Source organism: Lytechinus variegatus, chromosome 2 (assembly GCF_018143015.1).
Source record: "Lytechinus variegatus isolate NC3 chromosome 2, Lvar_3.0, whole genome shotgun sequence".
Classification (NCBI taxonomy): domain Eukaryota; kingdom Metazoa; phylum Echinodermata; class Echinoidea; order Temnopleuroida; family Toxopneustidae; genus Lytechinus; species Lytechinus variegatus.
In genome coordinates, this window is record NC_054741.1 from 55658082 (window position 1) to 55677359 (window position 19278).

At 36.7% G+C, this 19278-nt stretch overlaps 1 protein-coding gene across 1 annotated transcript in view; it reads right to left on the reverse strand.

The window, feature by feature from the left end:
• LOC121408412 (RNA-binding protein Musashi homolog 2-like) overlaps positions 1–19278 on the reverse strand; it is a 48533-nt gene that overhangs the window by 17407 nt on the left and 11848 nt on the right. Inside the window, exon 4 of the mRNA XM_041599888.1 lies at positions 7285–7369. Within this exon, the coding sequence (XP_041455822.1) occupies positions 7285–7369 (85 nt within the window). The remainder of the gene's footprint in view (positions 1–7284; positions 7370–19278) is intronic.

The window sequence follows — 19278 nt, forward strand, 5'->3', positions numbered from 1 at the left end:
GCATCTAAACTATCTCCATCTACATCTCCCCTGTATCAATACATGCACACACAGAGAAGGTGGACAAGAAAGCAATTCATACAGGTTGGGTCAGGTGGGCCCTCCTTGATGAAAGGGGGGAAATTTAGGGAGGAAGCTTCAAGTAAAATGCCAGTTCCATCACCACAAAATAGGATGTACAACCCTTTTCCAGTCTTTAATGTTGACCTCATAACATTTTTAAATAGAAAACTAGAGATGATTTAGCTCCAGAATATGATGAGCAAGTAGCATCCCACTAAGGCATGTGTCGTTGAATTATTTTTAAAAAAATAAGAAAATCATATTGCAGCAAGAAAAAGTTTTGATAATTAATAGCAGATTCTTTCCTAATTCAGAATGGTTTTAGCTATGAACCAATGAATCATATAATTCTTTTTTTTCTGAAGCACATTAATTCAGATTGACAGGGAACATGCTTCTACTTTCCTTCATTAAATTGTATGTAGGGAAAGGGTGAAACTGCAATAGAACTTCTAGCAAAAAAAAAGTATATCAATCATATGCAGTATACTGAAATGTATGATAAATAATATGCATTTGTGGTGTATCATCATTGCGCAAATGAAATTTGCAGGATTTGAAAATCTGCAAAAGCAATATTCATGTAAAGCTTTGGTGCAAAATAACGACACTGACAACTTTATTAGAAATTCCAATGTATCCACATAAACTTCATTTGATATTCATGAAAAGGGGGCATTCGAGCCATTTCAACACTTTCACTGAGTGCGTAGTGGGAGTAAACCCATTCATGAGTTTGGATGATTTGTATGAATGAATGATGAGGATAACAAGTCGAGGGAAGTTCCCCCTTGCTATGAGAAGAACTGTTAAAGTGCTCATTAATAGTGGATGCCAATGTGGAGAGGAATGCTTCTAATCAATTCAAGACCTTCGTCTCTAGATGGCGATGCTCTGTCATTCTCTTTCGAGGGCTGGGAACGAGCGATGAAAAAGAAAGTGTGCCTTGAATCGCCATTGCAGTACATTGGCTCATTATTTATGAATCAAGTTCAGCTATCTCACAAACATGCATTGCATCCCATTATGTTTGTATACAGTTCTGTTTGTCATTCAGAGACTATACTTGCTCCATAGTAAGTTTACTTACAATACTATGGTTTTCCTCAACTAACTACATGCCCCATAAGCAAATCCTCAACAACACCTTTTATCATTTAGTCCACTTTAAACTAACAATACCCTAAAAATTGTATTACAGGTAGGGCCTATTTCCTTGAAACATGTCAAAGCCATTCCATTGAGTTTGTATCAAAGGACACCCAGATCGGGTACAAAATGCATTGAATTGAATCATTGTTGCATCAAAGAGCTACAAAATATCAATAAAAAAATCCTCCATAGCAATATAGGACCAGTATAGTGATCTGATAACAACACAAAGCAGTGTTTAATACTTCCGTACAAGAATATATGCATGAGACTTCTAAGAATACTTCAATTGTCCCGAATGGTCAGAAATGACCTCCCCATTTGAAGCCTTCCTCTGCCTTCAAATCTCTTGCTTGCTTAGCTTCAATATCTTTAATGCTAATCCTCTTTCTAAGCTTCATCAGTCTCATTATTTTAAATCCATTGCTGTTAAATCATAGACTTAGATCCACAATGCTTATTCACAGGCATGATTTCTCCTTCCTTCTCAACATGAAGTCCAGTCCCTGCACCCCCCCTCCCCTCCCTACCCCAGTTATTTGAAAGCATTTGTTCTCCAGATCAGATATTCTATTCAAAACTATGATTGACAGTGCATACAGAGAATAAACCCACAAATAAATTCATGCCCAGTTGAGAATAGAGAGAGGGTGGCATTTGAAAATCATGCAATCGTAACATTTGACATTTTGAAAGTTGGGTCTGTTGACCAGGAAAAGGGCTAGCCAACGTCATCCACAAAATCTGTTTACATCAATGCTCTGGCCCTCAACCCCCAAAACAATATCATATAGCAAAGCTTTCCCTAGTTTATTAGATTTGCAAATGTATTTATGCACAGTGAAATGATGAAATCTGATAACCGGTGGCTATAAATAGTCTATGAAAATAGTCTCCATTATGACAGTATACAAAATTAATCATTGCATATTTAGTAACCTATGTCTTGTCTAAATCTGCTTGAACGTATTGCTCAAAATATGGATTTTGCGTCAAGAGAGTGTTCACACAAAGCCGCAAAACAATAGTGTTTGTGACTACAAAACTAGCTGTACATTGCAAAGGGAATGCACAATACATAAGGGTATATCATAAGAATCATAAATGATATTTTGATGGGCTGTTGATATGAAAATGGCACAGGATCTGTTATCGTCGGTGGATCAGCATTTGATTTGTTTCATCGGGCGCGATCGAAGCCTGGCTGATGGCTGAGGGTTCATTTGACCTACTCACGTCATAGATGATAGTCATTGGATGATATCAAACTAATTACTGATTACATCAACAGTGAAGCGCAAATCAATTTCAGGGTATCGCCCTGTTCATTTTGCTTTGAACACAGCATCACTGGTATTGCTCTCTTTGTGTTATACACAGATAAGGCCTTTTTCTAATCAGAGATCGGCTGTGGATTAAAATTAATGGATTTATCAGAAATGATATAGGCCTACCAATATCTATCCTTTCAAACTCAAAGCATATTCATTGATGTGTATCTATGAACTGATGGACATATAGGCCTACCATTCTTTTCTCTCTGAGTTGAAACTATCTTTCTATTTAGAGCCGATACATGTAGACTTAGAGTGTCAATAAGCACCTTCAATTTAACTTGCTTATCATCTCTCTGTCCTGCTCAAAATTCATCTAACCCAAACCCTATTCCTACAAATGCATTCAATTTTATCTTCTACAAAATAAGTGAATTTTTTCACATTTTTATGTCATATTTTTGCACCGATTCAAGCACAGTAAAGTAGAAGGCTGTCCAATAGCATATCAACGTGTGTAATTGATGGAATGCATGGATGGCCAATTGGCCAGTACTGTACATGGCAGGGGACCTGATGATGGCGGCGACAGCCATACTGACTGAAGACCGAAGATGAATCTTGCGGGGAGACCAAGGTCAACTCTGCTCCAATATCAATATCACAATTGCTACATGGCCCATCTCAACATGTATTGATCCTCACAGATTCTGTGAAAGAAGATTAGTTGGCTGGGGATGGCATCTTGGTCTCCAGTAACAGACCCTTTGCAGGAAAAATCTCTGAGAATGGCTCTCCTTGAGGAGTTCCTTGGTATTTCATATATCTACCAATATTCCTCCATAACAGCATAACTGGGAGAATTCGTCAAAGGATAATAAGGAATGGTAAATCGTTGATAACGGTGCTTTTCAACGAGATGCAAACAGGGGTAAATAGATTGGGAAAGGGTCGCCGTTTTGAAGGGATAAACTACTGGTAACGTTGCCGAGGAAAAGCCAGGGTGCACAGCGTTGGAGAGGAGACTTTTAATTGGATTTGTTCGGTATGATGGGGTGGGGTTTGGAGAGACAGGAGGGAGCCTGACAGGAGTCAGCGTGTGTTGGCATACACATGGTGGCCAGCAGTCAAACTGAGGCCGAGAGGATGTGTGGGAGAGGGTGGATGTGTGTGGGGGAGAGAGAGAGAGAGGGGGGAAAGATTGCAGTGAGAGAAGAAATTAAGATGAGGTTGGGAGATTGACGGGGAAAAATAAACTGAGAGAGAAATATAGAGAGGGGGGACAAATGGAATCAAGAGATAAAAAATGACGAAGTAAGAAAAGAAGAGTAAAGGGAGTACAAAAATTAATCTAAAAGAAGTAAATAATTGAATAAAATGAAAGGGAGAATAAAGAAGATATCAGGAGGGAGGGGGAAGCATGTAAGAGATTAAAAAAGGGAAAGGGAATGAGGAGATACAGGAATACATCTATACATCTCCCCTTTATCAATACATGCACAGAGAAGATTGACAAGAAAGCACAGAAAAAAAATGTGGATGTTGGCCTACATACAAATTTTAGCAGCTAAAGCAACTGCAATACACGACCCGAGGGAATTGAATAAAGAAAGCCAGAGAGAAAGAGATAGTTCATTTGGCAATTCATCAGCGGGGAGTGTCTGCCTATGGTCATAACCTTGACTGTGGCTGAGCAGACTATCAATGAAAACATAGCAGGAGACAGCATGACAGCCCAAGAGCATTGATGGTCTACATTGGCAATGAAGCAAGCATGAGTAGCAAGCTCAATGGAAGATCAGAAGCACTGAACATAATGGATTACAGAGTGAAATCCCTACAGCTGATACAGAAATGGAAAGGATAAATATACGATGCGGGGAAAAAGAAATATAATTATTTCAATTCAATTCAGTTTGTTCCCTTCTTTTTATTTCCAATATTTCATCTATTCAATCCCATCAATGTAATAATATATTTCTGTGATATCGATAAATAAAAGATGCAAACTAAACATCTAAATTAATGCAGAACTAAATCTTTCTTTGTTTGCATTATTAAATATTGAGATTAAACCACCTAGATATTCATGGGAGACAATCTAACTTTATTTTTTAACCATGCATGCAATCTAAATTTCTATCATGAATTTCCCACTTCCTTCATCATTTTACTATTTTGACTAACATGCTCTATATAGGAAACAGGGTAATGCATGTCAGATGTACACTGCTGAAATAATGGATGTATTATGTATGGCAGACTAGGAGCCTGTTTAGAACAAAGGAATAGGCAAGAGATAGCTGCAGTCCCATCACTCTGACTGACAACAAAGCCAATGGCAGACAAACAATGAATTCAGGGCTGACCAATGACATCCAGACAACCTGTAGTATCTTCCTGTCTGTTTTCTATCAGACCAACGGGAGACGCTCCCAGGAATAGAATTTGGCTTGTAGAGTTTGGCCACAACAACAACAGTGGAGGCACCGCGCAGCAGGACTGAATAGGATCACAGAGAAAGGATGTGTGCCTCCACGCAGAACCCTCCATTGCAACATGTTGACAGAAACTCTAAATGTCAAAGGTCAGCTAAGGTCCTGAGGATCATGTGCCCTGCCCTACCCAGTCCTGCCCTGTCTCTCCCATGACCTCAGGTGCACTTTCTCTACAGACTGACCAGGTACGCCTAAGTCGTTGACCTGATCTAAGGTCAAACCAAGTCTTTGCTGTCCTTCCCCTTCACAATCACAAACACACACACAGGTGGAAATCTCAATTAGCACTGTGTGTAGGCTTATCACTGTTGTGCTATGGGAGTAATACCATGGAATGGTTGACAGGAGCTCGCAAGGCAGCATCAGCCCTTCTTCAACGCTGACCACGGTATCCTTGGCTGGGTTCTGTGTTACAAAGGTTAATGATCCAGTATATCAGTTATTCATACTATTCCCAGGTGGAACAATCAATCATAGTCAGTCCAGAAGGGATGTTCATCCAGAGCATTTAATAGCACCAGGTATAAGGGTCCATTCATATCACTTTATATAATAGGCAATCATCTGTTACATAAAGGCCCTATATTAAAAGTCAAGTGTAGTGGATTGATACAAGTGATCCAGTGACTATGTAGTAACTGTCTGCAACCTGTATCTTGCCACCTTAGTGTAACTTTCTGTGTAATTTCTATATATTATTAATATTCATGCATGCAGTTGATGAAAAGTGTGGGAAGATTTATAAAAATTGGTATCAAGACAGGTTGGAAGTGTCACAGAATACAATAGGCCTAGGCCTATAACATTCTATTTATGTACACTACCCTTGTACCTCCCTTCCCATTCGTTGTTCCTCATGAATATTGATCGAGATATAGGCCTACATGTATTTCAAATTTATATTATTTGTTTCTTCCTTTTCTTAAACAGGCCACCAGATTAGAGTATCTTCACACTTTCATATGACTTTTCTTCTGTTAAAAACAATTATACACTTTTTTCAATTATGCCAAAGCTGGTGGATATTTCAATCATCAATCTCAATCATACACATGAACATGAATTCCTATACCCAGGCCAAGAGAAATACATCTGCAAAATAGCCCTTCAAGGCCTTCTTGACTAAGAATTACAAAATGGTGGTAAAAAAACCTGGATATTTCAATTATCACCATACCCCTTATATGTTTTTATGCCAGACCGTTTAAGTGGAAGGGTAATTTGACATGTCCATTTTCAATCTTATCAAATGAAGGCAAGTTTCAAAGTCTATGCAATTGATCTAAATATAAATAGACCAGAGGTCAACCATGCAAATTGTATCACACTTTGAGTAATAACTGGTCAAAAAAATATAATTTTTACTTCTGGTCTTTCATTTCATCCATTCCTGCATATAACTATAAAAGCTATTATGAAACCTTATTTTTATTACTGTTTCTGATCAATGAAACAAAGTTGAAAAAGGAGGAATATCACCACATGGTAATGTTTTAAATCATGAGGTTCAATCACTTCAATGCCAAAGTCAAAATCGTAATAATGATTGTACCTTCATACAAAGTTTGATATGACACTCCTGGCATCCCAAAATAATTATTAATATTATCAAGGTCTCTATCAAAATGGAATAATATAATAATAATGTGACTTGAAAAGCGCCAAATCCACTCTGTAGAGTGCTCAAGGGGCATAAAGAGCTAAGAGCTACATAAAAGAGTTTTATTTGTAAAAGTCTCGATATAGGTGCATTTTTTTCACAAAGTAGGATACGCATATAAAGCAAACGATCTCCCCCCCCCCCCAAGTTGTTGAAACTTTTGGAATAACAAGGTAGCCAGAAGTAGATGAGCGCAAAGACCTGCTTTGTCTGTAGTAATTAATAAAAACAATTTCTTTCAAATGCATACTAAATCCAAATCTAAATTCATGAGTAAAATGTTGCAATTGAGAGGAATAAAAATCCACTCAACAATGAAGACAACAAAATGTCAATGCACTCTTCTGGGACAGAGTACTTATCCAGACACAGAAATATCCCCACATTCTATAAATACTCAGACCTTTAACTTCCACTCGTATTCTCTTCAAATTGATCCATTTTGTTCATTTTGCAACTATTTTAGTGTCTTTAATCCCTTGTGATTCAGTATCTTTCATCATTTCAAAGCATTTTTTTGTTCAAACTTTCAATGGTTTAACAACATTCAGAAGCAAATGAACACCTGCACGAGTTCTTCCAACGAGGTAAGTGTCCTTGTATTTTATCATTCTGGTTGCTAAGCAACAAAGCTTACCTTCTTCTTGTCTACTTCATGAGCTCCTCTCTGTATAACTTTCTCTACATTAGCAGGATCACTGAATGTAACAAAGCCAAAACCCCTGCGAAAACAAACAAAGATTACATTATCAATCAACTCTATCGCCTATTTAATAAATCATTAGAATATTGTTACCAAAGCCCCAGCCCCTTTAAATAGGAATATTCAAGAAAAGCAAGTATTGTAAATGATTAGATTTTTTGTTAGTAAAATAAGCTCTGGTCAACATATTTTATTCTTTCTAATTCCTTATCTAGATCATCATTATCATTATCATTACAAGAATCATAATCAATTACTGTAAAGAAATAAAATTTGATTTTGAATTCAAAACTCTTGCTGGAATATTTGAACATTTAAAAACTAATGTTCTAAACATTACTTCATTCTTGTATTAAAATTATAAATATACTAAGTAACAAAAATTTTTCAATAAATTTGTTTGAATGACTGTCAATAAAAGTGATGAGCCACAATGGAAGGAAAATTTCTCTCAGTGTTAACAGTGCAATTAAATCGTTATATTTCTTCAACCAATTTCTTGGATTTTTTTTTATTACATCTGATTCAAAAACAAAAGTTGAGAGTCACAGCATATTCTCTGCATACATGTAGACCTCATAAGACGAGATGACGTCTTCATAATATACTATCAAATTCAGTAGTGATATATGACAGCTATTATGCTCATTAATAAAACAGACGAAAAAGTGAGTAAGAGAAATGCACGCCAAAGGAAATAAATTTTATCCAGGTCACTGCATTTGTTTAAACACGCTTCGCAATATTCCTTCACACATTATCGACGGAGCTCATCCCGCCCTGTCTCTCTGATTCTCACTCTCTATCTCTCTATTCCACTCTCTCTCTCTTACTCTGTTTTACTCTTTGTGTCTCCCTCTCTCTCATTTCTCTCACTCCCCTTGACTTTTCTCGAAGTAAACAGACAATGAGCAATCAGTTTCACACAATGGAAAACCACATCCATGTACACTGGTCAAAACCATTAGAACTGCAATGAATGCAGATGAAAATTCATTATCTGTAGCCATCAACCATTTAGATTGATGGGTGTGGGGGAGGGGTAGTAAAAGAATGAGGGAGGGATGGAAAGAGATGGGGAAAGAGAGAAAGAGATGGCAAAGGGGCCCTAAGGCTTCGGGCAAAGTGCAGATGTGAGTTATAATTAATGTGATATATTATGCTGCCGATGAAATATAATCTTTCCTTTGGATTGCCCACGGGTTTGATGAATCATGCGGGAGAGAGAGAGACCGTCAGTCGGCCCAGGGATGTACTCTTGGTGTGTGGAACATCAGCTTCTGGGGTTCCCCCTTCCACTTATTACGTTATCTCCCCCCCCCCCATCCACCCCTCCCTCATCCCTCTCTCTCTTTCACTCTCAACTACCGAAGACCCTCTACCATCATCATGCCAAGCCTATCCAATCCTCCTGCTTTTCAATGCTGTCTCCTTGAATAGATCTAGAACTCTATCAAGACTCAAAGAATGTCTACCAACGTACACCAAATGAAACAGAGGTTTCTAGTACTAGTAGGACCACATCAATGCGTGTAGAATTCTACACAAATCTAGAATCCTTTCCATCCATTCCTTTGCCCCCCCCCCCTTTCCATCTCCCCATCCTACCTCACTCATCCTCTCGCCCCATAACACACACTTCAGAACCTCTCATCCTGGCAGAGCATACACCCAGCCAATATGAATTACATAATGGGATGAATAAGACGAATTAGGGCCATCACCAGTGTACTTTCGCTCATTCAAGGATTTGTCCCCATCACACAACAGAGAAGGTCATGGAGGGGGCAGATAACGCTTGCCTCCTCTTTAATTTATGCCTGGTTCTAATAAGGAGCTTGCATGATTACACATGAACAAAGGTAGCTAGCCAAGTGCAATGGTCAACCGCTCTCTATTCACATCTGATAGATATCAAAGATATCCTGATGGTGAATGATCATATAAGGGTATAAGAGCAGTAAAATGATTGCCTTGATGTTGTAGTTGTGTAGGCCATCACTGCAATCTTATCTGGTGATATCTTCTGTGTTTTCATATTATTGTTCAGAAGTAAAACCTACTAATTTCTATAACATCATCCTGATTCTCACTGTAACCACCAACATTTTTACTCATTTTTCATAGTTTCTACAACAGGAAGGCTTCAGACAGGAGATATCCTTCAATACAGCCTTGCTTCACAGTCTTCTAGCAAAGGAGCAATTTGCCTCAAGATACGATATTATTCATCTCACTTAATATTCTGTGCATTACAAAACATGATGACTGGACCTACTTTTCTTCAAGTTTGTTGCTATGCCATGGTGGCATGGTGTTCCCCTGCATAGATTCAGTTCACTGAGAGCGAAACATAACGCACTTGACAGAGACATTAATTCCTAAGCTAATTCTTCTTACATGCTTTAATGTACTTTCAATGCATCAGATGTCCTACTTTCCTCCCCTACGATATCATTTTCTATTACAAAAGGATGGCAAGTGCACAAAATATGGTATATTCGACCTATTTCTTCATCTCCCATTCATCCTAAATGTATAGGGAGGGACCCCCTAAAAAGTGCATGTAAACCTGTCTGGTTTGAATGAAGCCGTTACATTTTCACTCAAATGAGGAGGTGTCAAGTGTTGCATGCCCCATTTGGGCCCGAGTCTGTAGGTGGTTTCAAACCACCTCGATCACAAGAATGCCTGTTAAATTACGAGAACTTTTTCAGCTCAAAAGTACCCTATAATCATTTTTTCACATTCACACCACCCTAAAACATATCACAACCTTCGGGTGGGGAGATCTATCAGCAAGAGCATGCGCAGTACGGCAAGGCATGAGATTCAAAATCGCTAGCTCAGCAGCCACCCATAGCACCCGTGCCCAACTACACGCTAGGCTATAAAGAAAGTTCCCATATTAATTTGCTTTCACACTGCCAAAATACCAGCGACCTTGGAAAAATCCCCACGAAAGTTCTTGTAACTTTGACAAGTAATATATATTGGGTATTTTCTTTTGGGGAAATTACACATAATTTGCTTTCATACTGCCAAAATAAACTGGTATTTTCTAATCAGTGTAGGTCAGGACAAATTTCCCAATCAGGCGGTCTGAAATCACCTTACATTACAAGAATACTGAATGCAATTAATTGAGATTCGCTTCAAACTCTGCCTCTATTACAGCCTATAACTTCCATTCAATTTCTGGATTTGAATCCACAGATGAGATTAATCCTCTTTATCATCCTCTTATTACAACATCGTGTAAATTATTGGAAGTCGCTGAGGGGAGTCTCCGAAGGAGGGATCATCAGCAAAGCCCTCAATCATACAAATGTACTTGTATGAAATAATAAAACTTGTGCTATGATAAAAGGATTCAGTCATGTTTAGGCTTACACTGTTGATGTGTTTAAATCTACTGTTCTAAATTTTATTTGCTGAATATATAGTAGGCTACAAATAGGCAATTCAGGCATTGGATTTGGAATGAGTGAATGCCACTATTAAATTAAGTACACAGAGAAATCATAAAAATGTATTTGTATATAACTGTAATTCTATTTTAATAGGATTAAGTCACTTTACGGGTTTGATTCAATAACTGTTCGTATATCACCATTTACTTTACTATACACACAGAAAATGCTGTTTAAAGAATATGAAATATGCAACACATTATACATTTCACATTTCATTTTTTCCACAATTCACTAATACTTTTCTTTTCATTTTTACTTTTACATGGCAGCATGTTGCCAGGTCAGTTTATGCTTAAAAGTGGTACGGTAATGAAAAGATTGATTCAAAATTATACCCCCCCCCCCCTTCCCAAAGAAAAATCTTGGTGATTGACTAAGTTTTTACCTACTTTTTAAAAATAGGGACAAAATCTGATAGAAATTCATCTATAACTGAATGAAAATGAAAAGACCAATTGCAAAAATGCAAAACATGACCCTTTTCACAATATACAGATGTATTCCACACAGTGACAAAACACTTTTGTTTCCTTCTTTAATAGCCTAGGGAAGTTATTAAAGGACAAGTCCACCCCAACAAAAACTTGATTTGAATATTTCTGAAAATGAAACTGAAAATTTCATCAAAATCAGATGTAAAGTAAGAAAGTTATGGCATTTTAAAGTTTCGCTTCATTTCACAAAACATTTATATGCACATCTTGCTCGGTATGCAAATGACGAACTGATGACATCACTCACTCCCTATTTCTTTTGTATTTTATTATATGAAATATTTCTATTTTCTCGTCAATGTCATGTGAAAGGAAGTTTCATTCCTCCCTGAACATGTGGAATTCCATTATTTTAACATTTTGTGCTTCAGGCAAGGAGTCCTAATCATCAAATTTGTAAAAATTGAAATATTGTATAATTCAAACAATAAAAAAAAATAGTGAGTGACATCATCGACTCATTTGGATGTAACTGGCTCGTTCATATAAATATTTGTTAAAAAGAAGCGAAACTTGAAATGTCATAACTTTCTTACTTTACATCCGATTTTGATGAAATTTTCAGCATTATGCTTGTCTTATTTTCTCTATTGATTCAAATCAACATTTTTCTGAGGTGGACTTGACCTTTATGAGTGAAAGGTTGCATCATAGCACACACCCATTCTGAACAGAGTGTCAAACTGTATTTAATCCCTACCATGACTTCAATGCATTGAATGTACTCTGCTCTTTTTTATTAATTCCATGCATTCCCTTTTTAATTAAGCCCAATTACTATACAGCATGTAAAATCCTTGATAATCACATACCATAAGGCCTGCAGTAAGCATACACACACAGCGTGAATATATGAACAAAAAAAAATATGCTCTTATATTTAACATCTGTTAACAGTTAACACACAAGCACAATAATTCTAATTGTGCTGCAAATAAAAGCAGTGTACCAGAACTTCTGCTAAAATTAAAAATATGATATTGATACAGGAAATTCTTTTCACTTTTACCTAGAGACAACCTTGAATAAAAGAACGATCGATATTGATTTCTGGTTGCGTTCACCGCAAACGAGAATCCCCGGTGCATATCAGGGGCTTTAACTCGGTGCATAATAATTCATCAGTCGTCATGTCATAGTCGTTACCCCCGCTACTATCAGAATCTCATGTTCCCCATATTGCTGCATGGATCTTGCCGTGCTACAGTACTTCACAAGATCAGTGATTTCAATTGCAAGAGGTAAGGTGCACTATGCATTCCAGCACCCCCCCTCCCCTTCTTTGCTCTCCCTCCCCCTCTCTCAATCTCTCTCTCCCTCTGATTCCTCCTGGGTCTTTGATGTATCTCTCGATTGTCCTCCACCCTATATCTCAACATTCTTGAACACTATTTTCCTTTTTTTTCCATCTCTGCTATTAAACCTTCCTGTACCTGGATAGACCTTCAATCTGTACATTGTAGGCCTGCATCTTTTGTACCCCGATTCTTTTTGATACATCTAGTTATCAATCAATCTATCTAGGCTTACATGTATCCATCTATTGATGTGCACCTATCTATCCATATTCCATCAATCCATGCGTCCATTCTTTTGCTCTGTACCCCGGGGGGGTACTCGACCAAAAAAGTGGTAGGTATGTGCCGCAGGCGAGAGACAAAAAACGGGGGCTCTGGAGCGGGCTTAATGTAAAAACGAGGGTCCTCGGAATGGGCTTTGGAGCTACAAATGTCCTTGGAACAGGTCGCCTGCATGTCAGTGCGTATGCATCCTTATGGAACCGGCATGTACATGTACATGTTTGCAGAGTCAATGCAGAGGCAATGGACGGAAAGCGCTATGCGGCCGGATCGGCGTAACGAAAAATATGCAAAGCCTTGGAACGGATTTCTTTCTTTTTTCTCGATAAGAAAAAAATGCTATGCTTTGGAGCGGCTTTCTTTGTTCGTTTTCTCAATGAAATAAAAATGGTATGCCTTGGAACAGAAATATGAGTGTAAATATGGGGGTCCCCTCCGCAGCACATACCCAACACGCATTTTATACTGAGTGCCCCCCCCCCCCCCCCCCCCCCCCCGGGCTCTGTACATCTCCAGTAGATCTCATAAACATGCACACTCCTGTGCAGATGTACTGTACATACATGATGGAGGTTCTAGATGAGTAGATGTATGTAGCCTCCATTGCAGTCTTTTCAATTCTACCCCAATCAAAAAGAAATCACGAACAGATTCTCTTAGAATATCACCAAATATAAATTCATGTTTCTTGGGGCGATTCCACACTAGAACTTCAAAAATATCATAAATTTCAACATGCTTTCAATAAGTCATAAGTAGTGTAATATTTTACTATGATACCTAAATTTTATGAAAATTATGAGTTTTAACCAAAAGTGAAGACAGATATAGTTTTTGGGGGGAGAACAATGGAATTTTAAATTTTCAATAATTTTGCTCATTGAATAGTCAAGTACAAATTCCACCTGAAACAATTATTTGCAAAGCAAGAGAAGATTGAAAATATTGCAGGTCAATAGAATAATATATCATTGATGGTTCCACATAATATCTACAACATTTTCATAATCCATAATAGGGGCAGCCCTGATTTTTCCGAACCTATTTTTGGCAATGTCCCGTACGACACATGACAATGCAAAAGTTTTTCCTACAATTTTATTTTTGATGATGCAATTTCATAAAATGAGTTTCTCTTTGTTTGACCCATGGGTGATCGATTTATCCCATGAGGATCTAATTACTGCCCTTCATTTTTCAATTATTGTCCTATTAAAAAATGTCCCGTACGACACACAATATAATAATGCATCTAATTGCAGGATTTGGATTCAGAAACCATAAATAGTAGGCATATTTAAATTCATTTAATTGATTTAACATAAAGTGAACTGAAAAAGTACTTTGTTTATCTCCATAGAACATGAAATAGGTGATTCTAAACATTTTAATTGATTTCATGTAGGCTTATTCTTTTGTGAATCCCTTCAGCTAAACTGGTGATTTTCACTGATCAGAGCAGGTTAATTTCTTTTCATTGAGCATGAAAAGAAAACCTTTATAATAATTTCAACCTAGCCTGGAAGATAACTTCCTCTTGCATGCTAATGTGGAATTATTATAAGATGTAAAAAAAATCATATCAATCATCATGATCATCTATTTGGACTTCCCTTGATGATCACTATTTTTTATATACAATATTGAAACTCCTTACTTTTTTCAAGTTGTAAAAAAAATCTTGAAAATAAGACAAACCATATGGTTTCATGAAATGCAGATGGGTTTGAAAAAGTAGAACCGCATTTCTTTAGACAAAAAAATTGTGACCAAAAAAGGGAAAAAAGTGACAGTTGTGACATATATCATGTAGATATACATTTTATATAAAAAATCATTACATCATGATCATTTTAGCCCCATAATTTACACAAAGTTTCATTCATTTATTGTTTAAATAGTGTTTGGAAATCATTAATTAGTTCCCTAAAATATAACTTCACGTAAAAATGCTGTGATCACTTGTACATTTCCCATCATGAAAAAAATTATAACATATTGCTCCCAATTGTATATATTGAGGTTACTTAATTGTATTGTCCTGAATGACTGCTTATTAAAAGATTATTCATAAATAAGCAAGAATTTAGGGGCAATGCTCCTTCTGATTGATAAAAAGTTCATGTTTATTTATTCAGGCTGCCCAGTACAACACGCAGTGCCTGTACAACACACAAGTGTCCCGTACGACCCACAAGTGTCCCGTACGACACACAAGTGTCCTGTACGACACACAATTGTCCCGTACGACACATTATTTTGTTTATGATATATTGACAGAAATATTCACCTAATAGCGGTTTCTAACCTAATGAATGTCTTAGTTTGATGGGATTATCATTATCATCAGCCAAATAATGTGATTGAAGAAGTCAAAGTGACATAAAGTAAGAAAGTTCGGCTTCAATTTAGAGATGTCCCGTACGACACATTTTGAATGTCCCGTACGCCACAATGTTCTCGAAAATTATAATTTGCTTTATTTATTTATGAATGTTTATTTTGCTTTCTTTTGTAATGGTGTTTGTTCTTGGGTAATTGAGTGTCAATTTGAGTTCAGTTTCTATGAAATTTATCTGCCCAACTCACAGACTTTTGAGTACAAACTTGAGGTTTCTAAAAAAGCCACTTTTTCTGCGTCCGTACGACACATTACTATTTTTAATCTGTATTATACAGGATGTGAATTCAAGTCATGTTAAGTCTTGGTTTTTCTTACACTCTGGTAGTAGTTGATGGCCACCTATAGTTACTGGAATATTTTTTGTTTTTTCTTGTCAAAAACTGTCAAATGTTCTCTAAATGTCCCGTACGACACGTATGGAATCACCCCTTGATGGTTCTTAACAGAATATTCCCTGTATGCTAAATGATATCAAAGAAGAAATACAGTAGCTACTGCAGTTACATACAAATACAAACATAGGAAATAAGGCTTGAGTTAAGGCTAGCACTAAAATGCAACAAGAAATCCTTGATTTGAGGCTAGCACCTAACGAGGCTTTATAGAACACTGGCCTGTTTGTTGGAAGAGTAAGGAGAGAAAATACCAAGTTGGACCTAGGATGACAGCTCCGTGATAATCACTTTCACACGTGTAAATGTATACGAGTACAAGGAACTCTAAATGCGTGCTTGCTGTAGTATATAGCATCCGTGGAGTTAGTGCTATAACTTGAACCCAAATCATAGTGACTTGTGATCTACGCAGCCAAATATCAGGTACTTACATGTAATAGCACATTTGAAATGACAAAGCGGTTTTCTATCAAGCTTTGTTTCTAAAATACATCCAAATTATTCCTGGAAACTTAATGATTTTCTTTGTGATCACTATTAAAGATAAATTCCTGTTTTGGTAACGATCTCAAAATGACTTTTTACAGAATCTAATATAATGACCACCCAAGTGTCTGTTTGTATGAATAAAAAATATGTGCCAAAGGATTCTGGAAGAAATTGTGTAATTGCTGAGAAATCAGCAAAATAAGCGCGGATTCGGTCACTTCCGTCGGGTCTTTATTCCAGCAATAATAATGCACTGTCCCACGTGTGCCTATCTGTGTTGGTGATCTTCAGTGTGAACATTTTTCAGCGTAGATTTCAAGATTTCACAAAGTTCAGTTTATGTAACTGTACCAAATCTAGATCCTCGATGATATACTGACATTTAAGCCTGGTTTTACAGACTTTCTCATGAAATCAGTGTTTACTGCAACTACTGGCATTTCTCTTTAAGTTAGTAATATAGGCCTACACACATGTATAACGTAGTATATATGATTTGTTCAATTTTGTTGTGTCAAATTTAAAGTATGTTGCTCTATCTAGGAATATACTTTTACTTTTAACCTGACGCTAACCTACAAAGCAATTTAAGTGAACAGATTCCCATTCAATATCCCTATAACAGGAATGTAATGTCTATCTTAAACTGACCAGGGAAGTGTTCTATAACACTTCCCTGAACTGACCATATCATTCTGAAAATGAAAGAGGCTTTCATGAAATTCATACCTAAAAAGATGAGAGATGAAATTGCAAAGCTATTGGTTTTGGTTTTATTTTCAAATTGTCCAATATTATTTCAATTCAAACAACACCATGGAAATATCCCATAGCTCGTACACAGCAGATTATTGACAGCTGTTGACTTGCAAAGGTTTTACATGTACATGTACCTTGGTGGAAAGTTATCACCCATCTATTGCTGCATTTGTATAATACCATGTATCAGATCTTACTGAAGGCATGAAAATGTTTATCTTTAAAGGACAAGTCCACCCCAACAAAAAGTGCATTTGAATATAGAGAGAAAAATTCAAAAAGCATAATGCTGAAAATTTCATGGAAATCGGATGTAAAATGAGAAAGTTACGACTTTTAAAAGCTTCTCTTAATTTCACTTAACAGTTATCCTGGTAAGTATGCAAATGAGGTGACCGATGACGTCACCCACTCACTATTTCTTTTGTATCTAATTAAATGAAATATTCTAATTTTTTCTTCATTATCCTGTGAAACAAAGTTTTCTTCCTCCCTAAACATATGGAAATACCAGTGTTCAATATTTTATGCTTCAGTCAGTTGGTTCTTATTGTCACATCAGTAAAAATTGAAATTTCAAACCAAAAAGAAGAAAATTATAGTGAATGAGGAACATCGACTCTCTCATTTGCATATCACTGACTTGTGCATATAACTGTTCTGTGAAAAATAAGCAAAATTTTAAAATGCTATAACTGTATTATTTAACATCAGATTTTGATGAAAATTTCAGTGTTATGCTTGTTGAATTTTTATCTTTTTATTCAAATTAACATTTAGGGAGGCTGAATTGTCCTTTAAGGAAGAAGGAAAAAGGGAGCCAAGGTATTCCCAGAATGACATTATTTATCTAACATATGTGACAATTTAATACATATGTAACTTACACTGGTTCATTAATGTAGTTGACAGTTGCCTGGGGCAATCAAAACATTGCTACAACATTCAAGACATAGCCTCGATGACAAGCATGTTGTTACTTACATTCCACAGATAATTCCACGTGTACACGTCTGCCTTGGATTTCTCTACTTGTATATTTACATGTATTTCCCTGTCGCAACAGTCCTCAGTTTGGCATTGAACCCTGACAGTTTACCAAAGGATTTATCATTAAATCATTTGCTTTGTGTTTACTGTTTCAATGAGCATGAAAACTAGGAAGACACTGACACAAAGTTTATTCAATTTACTGAATCTAATTCTTTCTACATGTACATGTAGGCTACAACTGGCGTTGCAACAGGTAAGACTACAATAATCTCAATCACGTGACACAACTATTTTGACATCTCTATAATTTTCAGAAAAATTATCATGTATCTACATGTGTATTTGTATTTACATGTAATACCAAAATTTTACTTATTTTTCAAGGAGCCAAAAAAATTAAAGCAGAAAGTCAGATTAATGGGTGGAGGCCTATACCAAAAATTGTTGTTGCACTGATAAAACAAAAGTCCTATCTAAATGGAGGTTACAGAAACTACAAAGCACGTCCATTACGGAAACTATGTTGGGGAAAAATCATGGATCCTTTAATATGCAATGTGTGGAAGTATTTGCTCCATTTCTTCATGCAAGTCGAGCGGATCAGTATTCACAACGGAGTCGACACGTCTCTGCACATCTACCCAACTATCCATCTGTCTATTAAGCCAGGGAAGATGGAGGTTGAAGCTGAAATCTCCCCATGGAACCTCCGATTTCCCACTGGGTTCTGGCCATCGGGTGAGCAGTATGGCAGCCAGTTGGGTAAAAAAAAGAGAGCCCACACCGCCAGGTTTATCAATGGCAAGCACAACTTCCTGTGGCTTGTCAGAGTGAGTGTGGAAGCAAGGGAGTGACGACCAACGACAAGAGTTGGATCACCGTCACGTCTTGAAATACATGAAGGACATGGCCAAACAACTTCGGCAACATTATGATTGCAGAATTACAGAAATTGTCACAATTTCATTCAATGGGTTGAATTCCTCCACTTATTACATCAATGCTATGTACTTAAGAAGGTCCACCAAGCATAAAAAGAGCATATTATAAGTTTCGAAAGTGGTGACCTCATACATGTATATTGTGTTCAAACTTGGAGATCTAATTTTGATAAATCTCAGCCTACATAAATAAATACTGAAGTAAGGTCAAGATAAACCTTTCTTGATTTCACAATTTATTGTCGATTTTAAAGGTAAATATAATATGGATGTCTATTTACCCTAAGATGTCTCATTTTACAATGTTTATGTACAACATAAGTTAATGAATTATAATAGTTTTAAACACTTGCATAAGTATCATGTACTGTAGTTTAAGCTGACTTTCATGAATCTT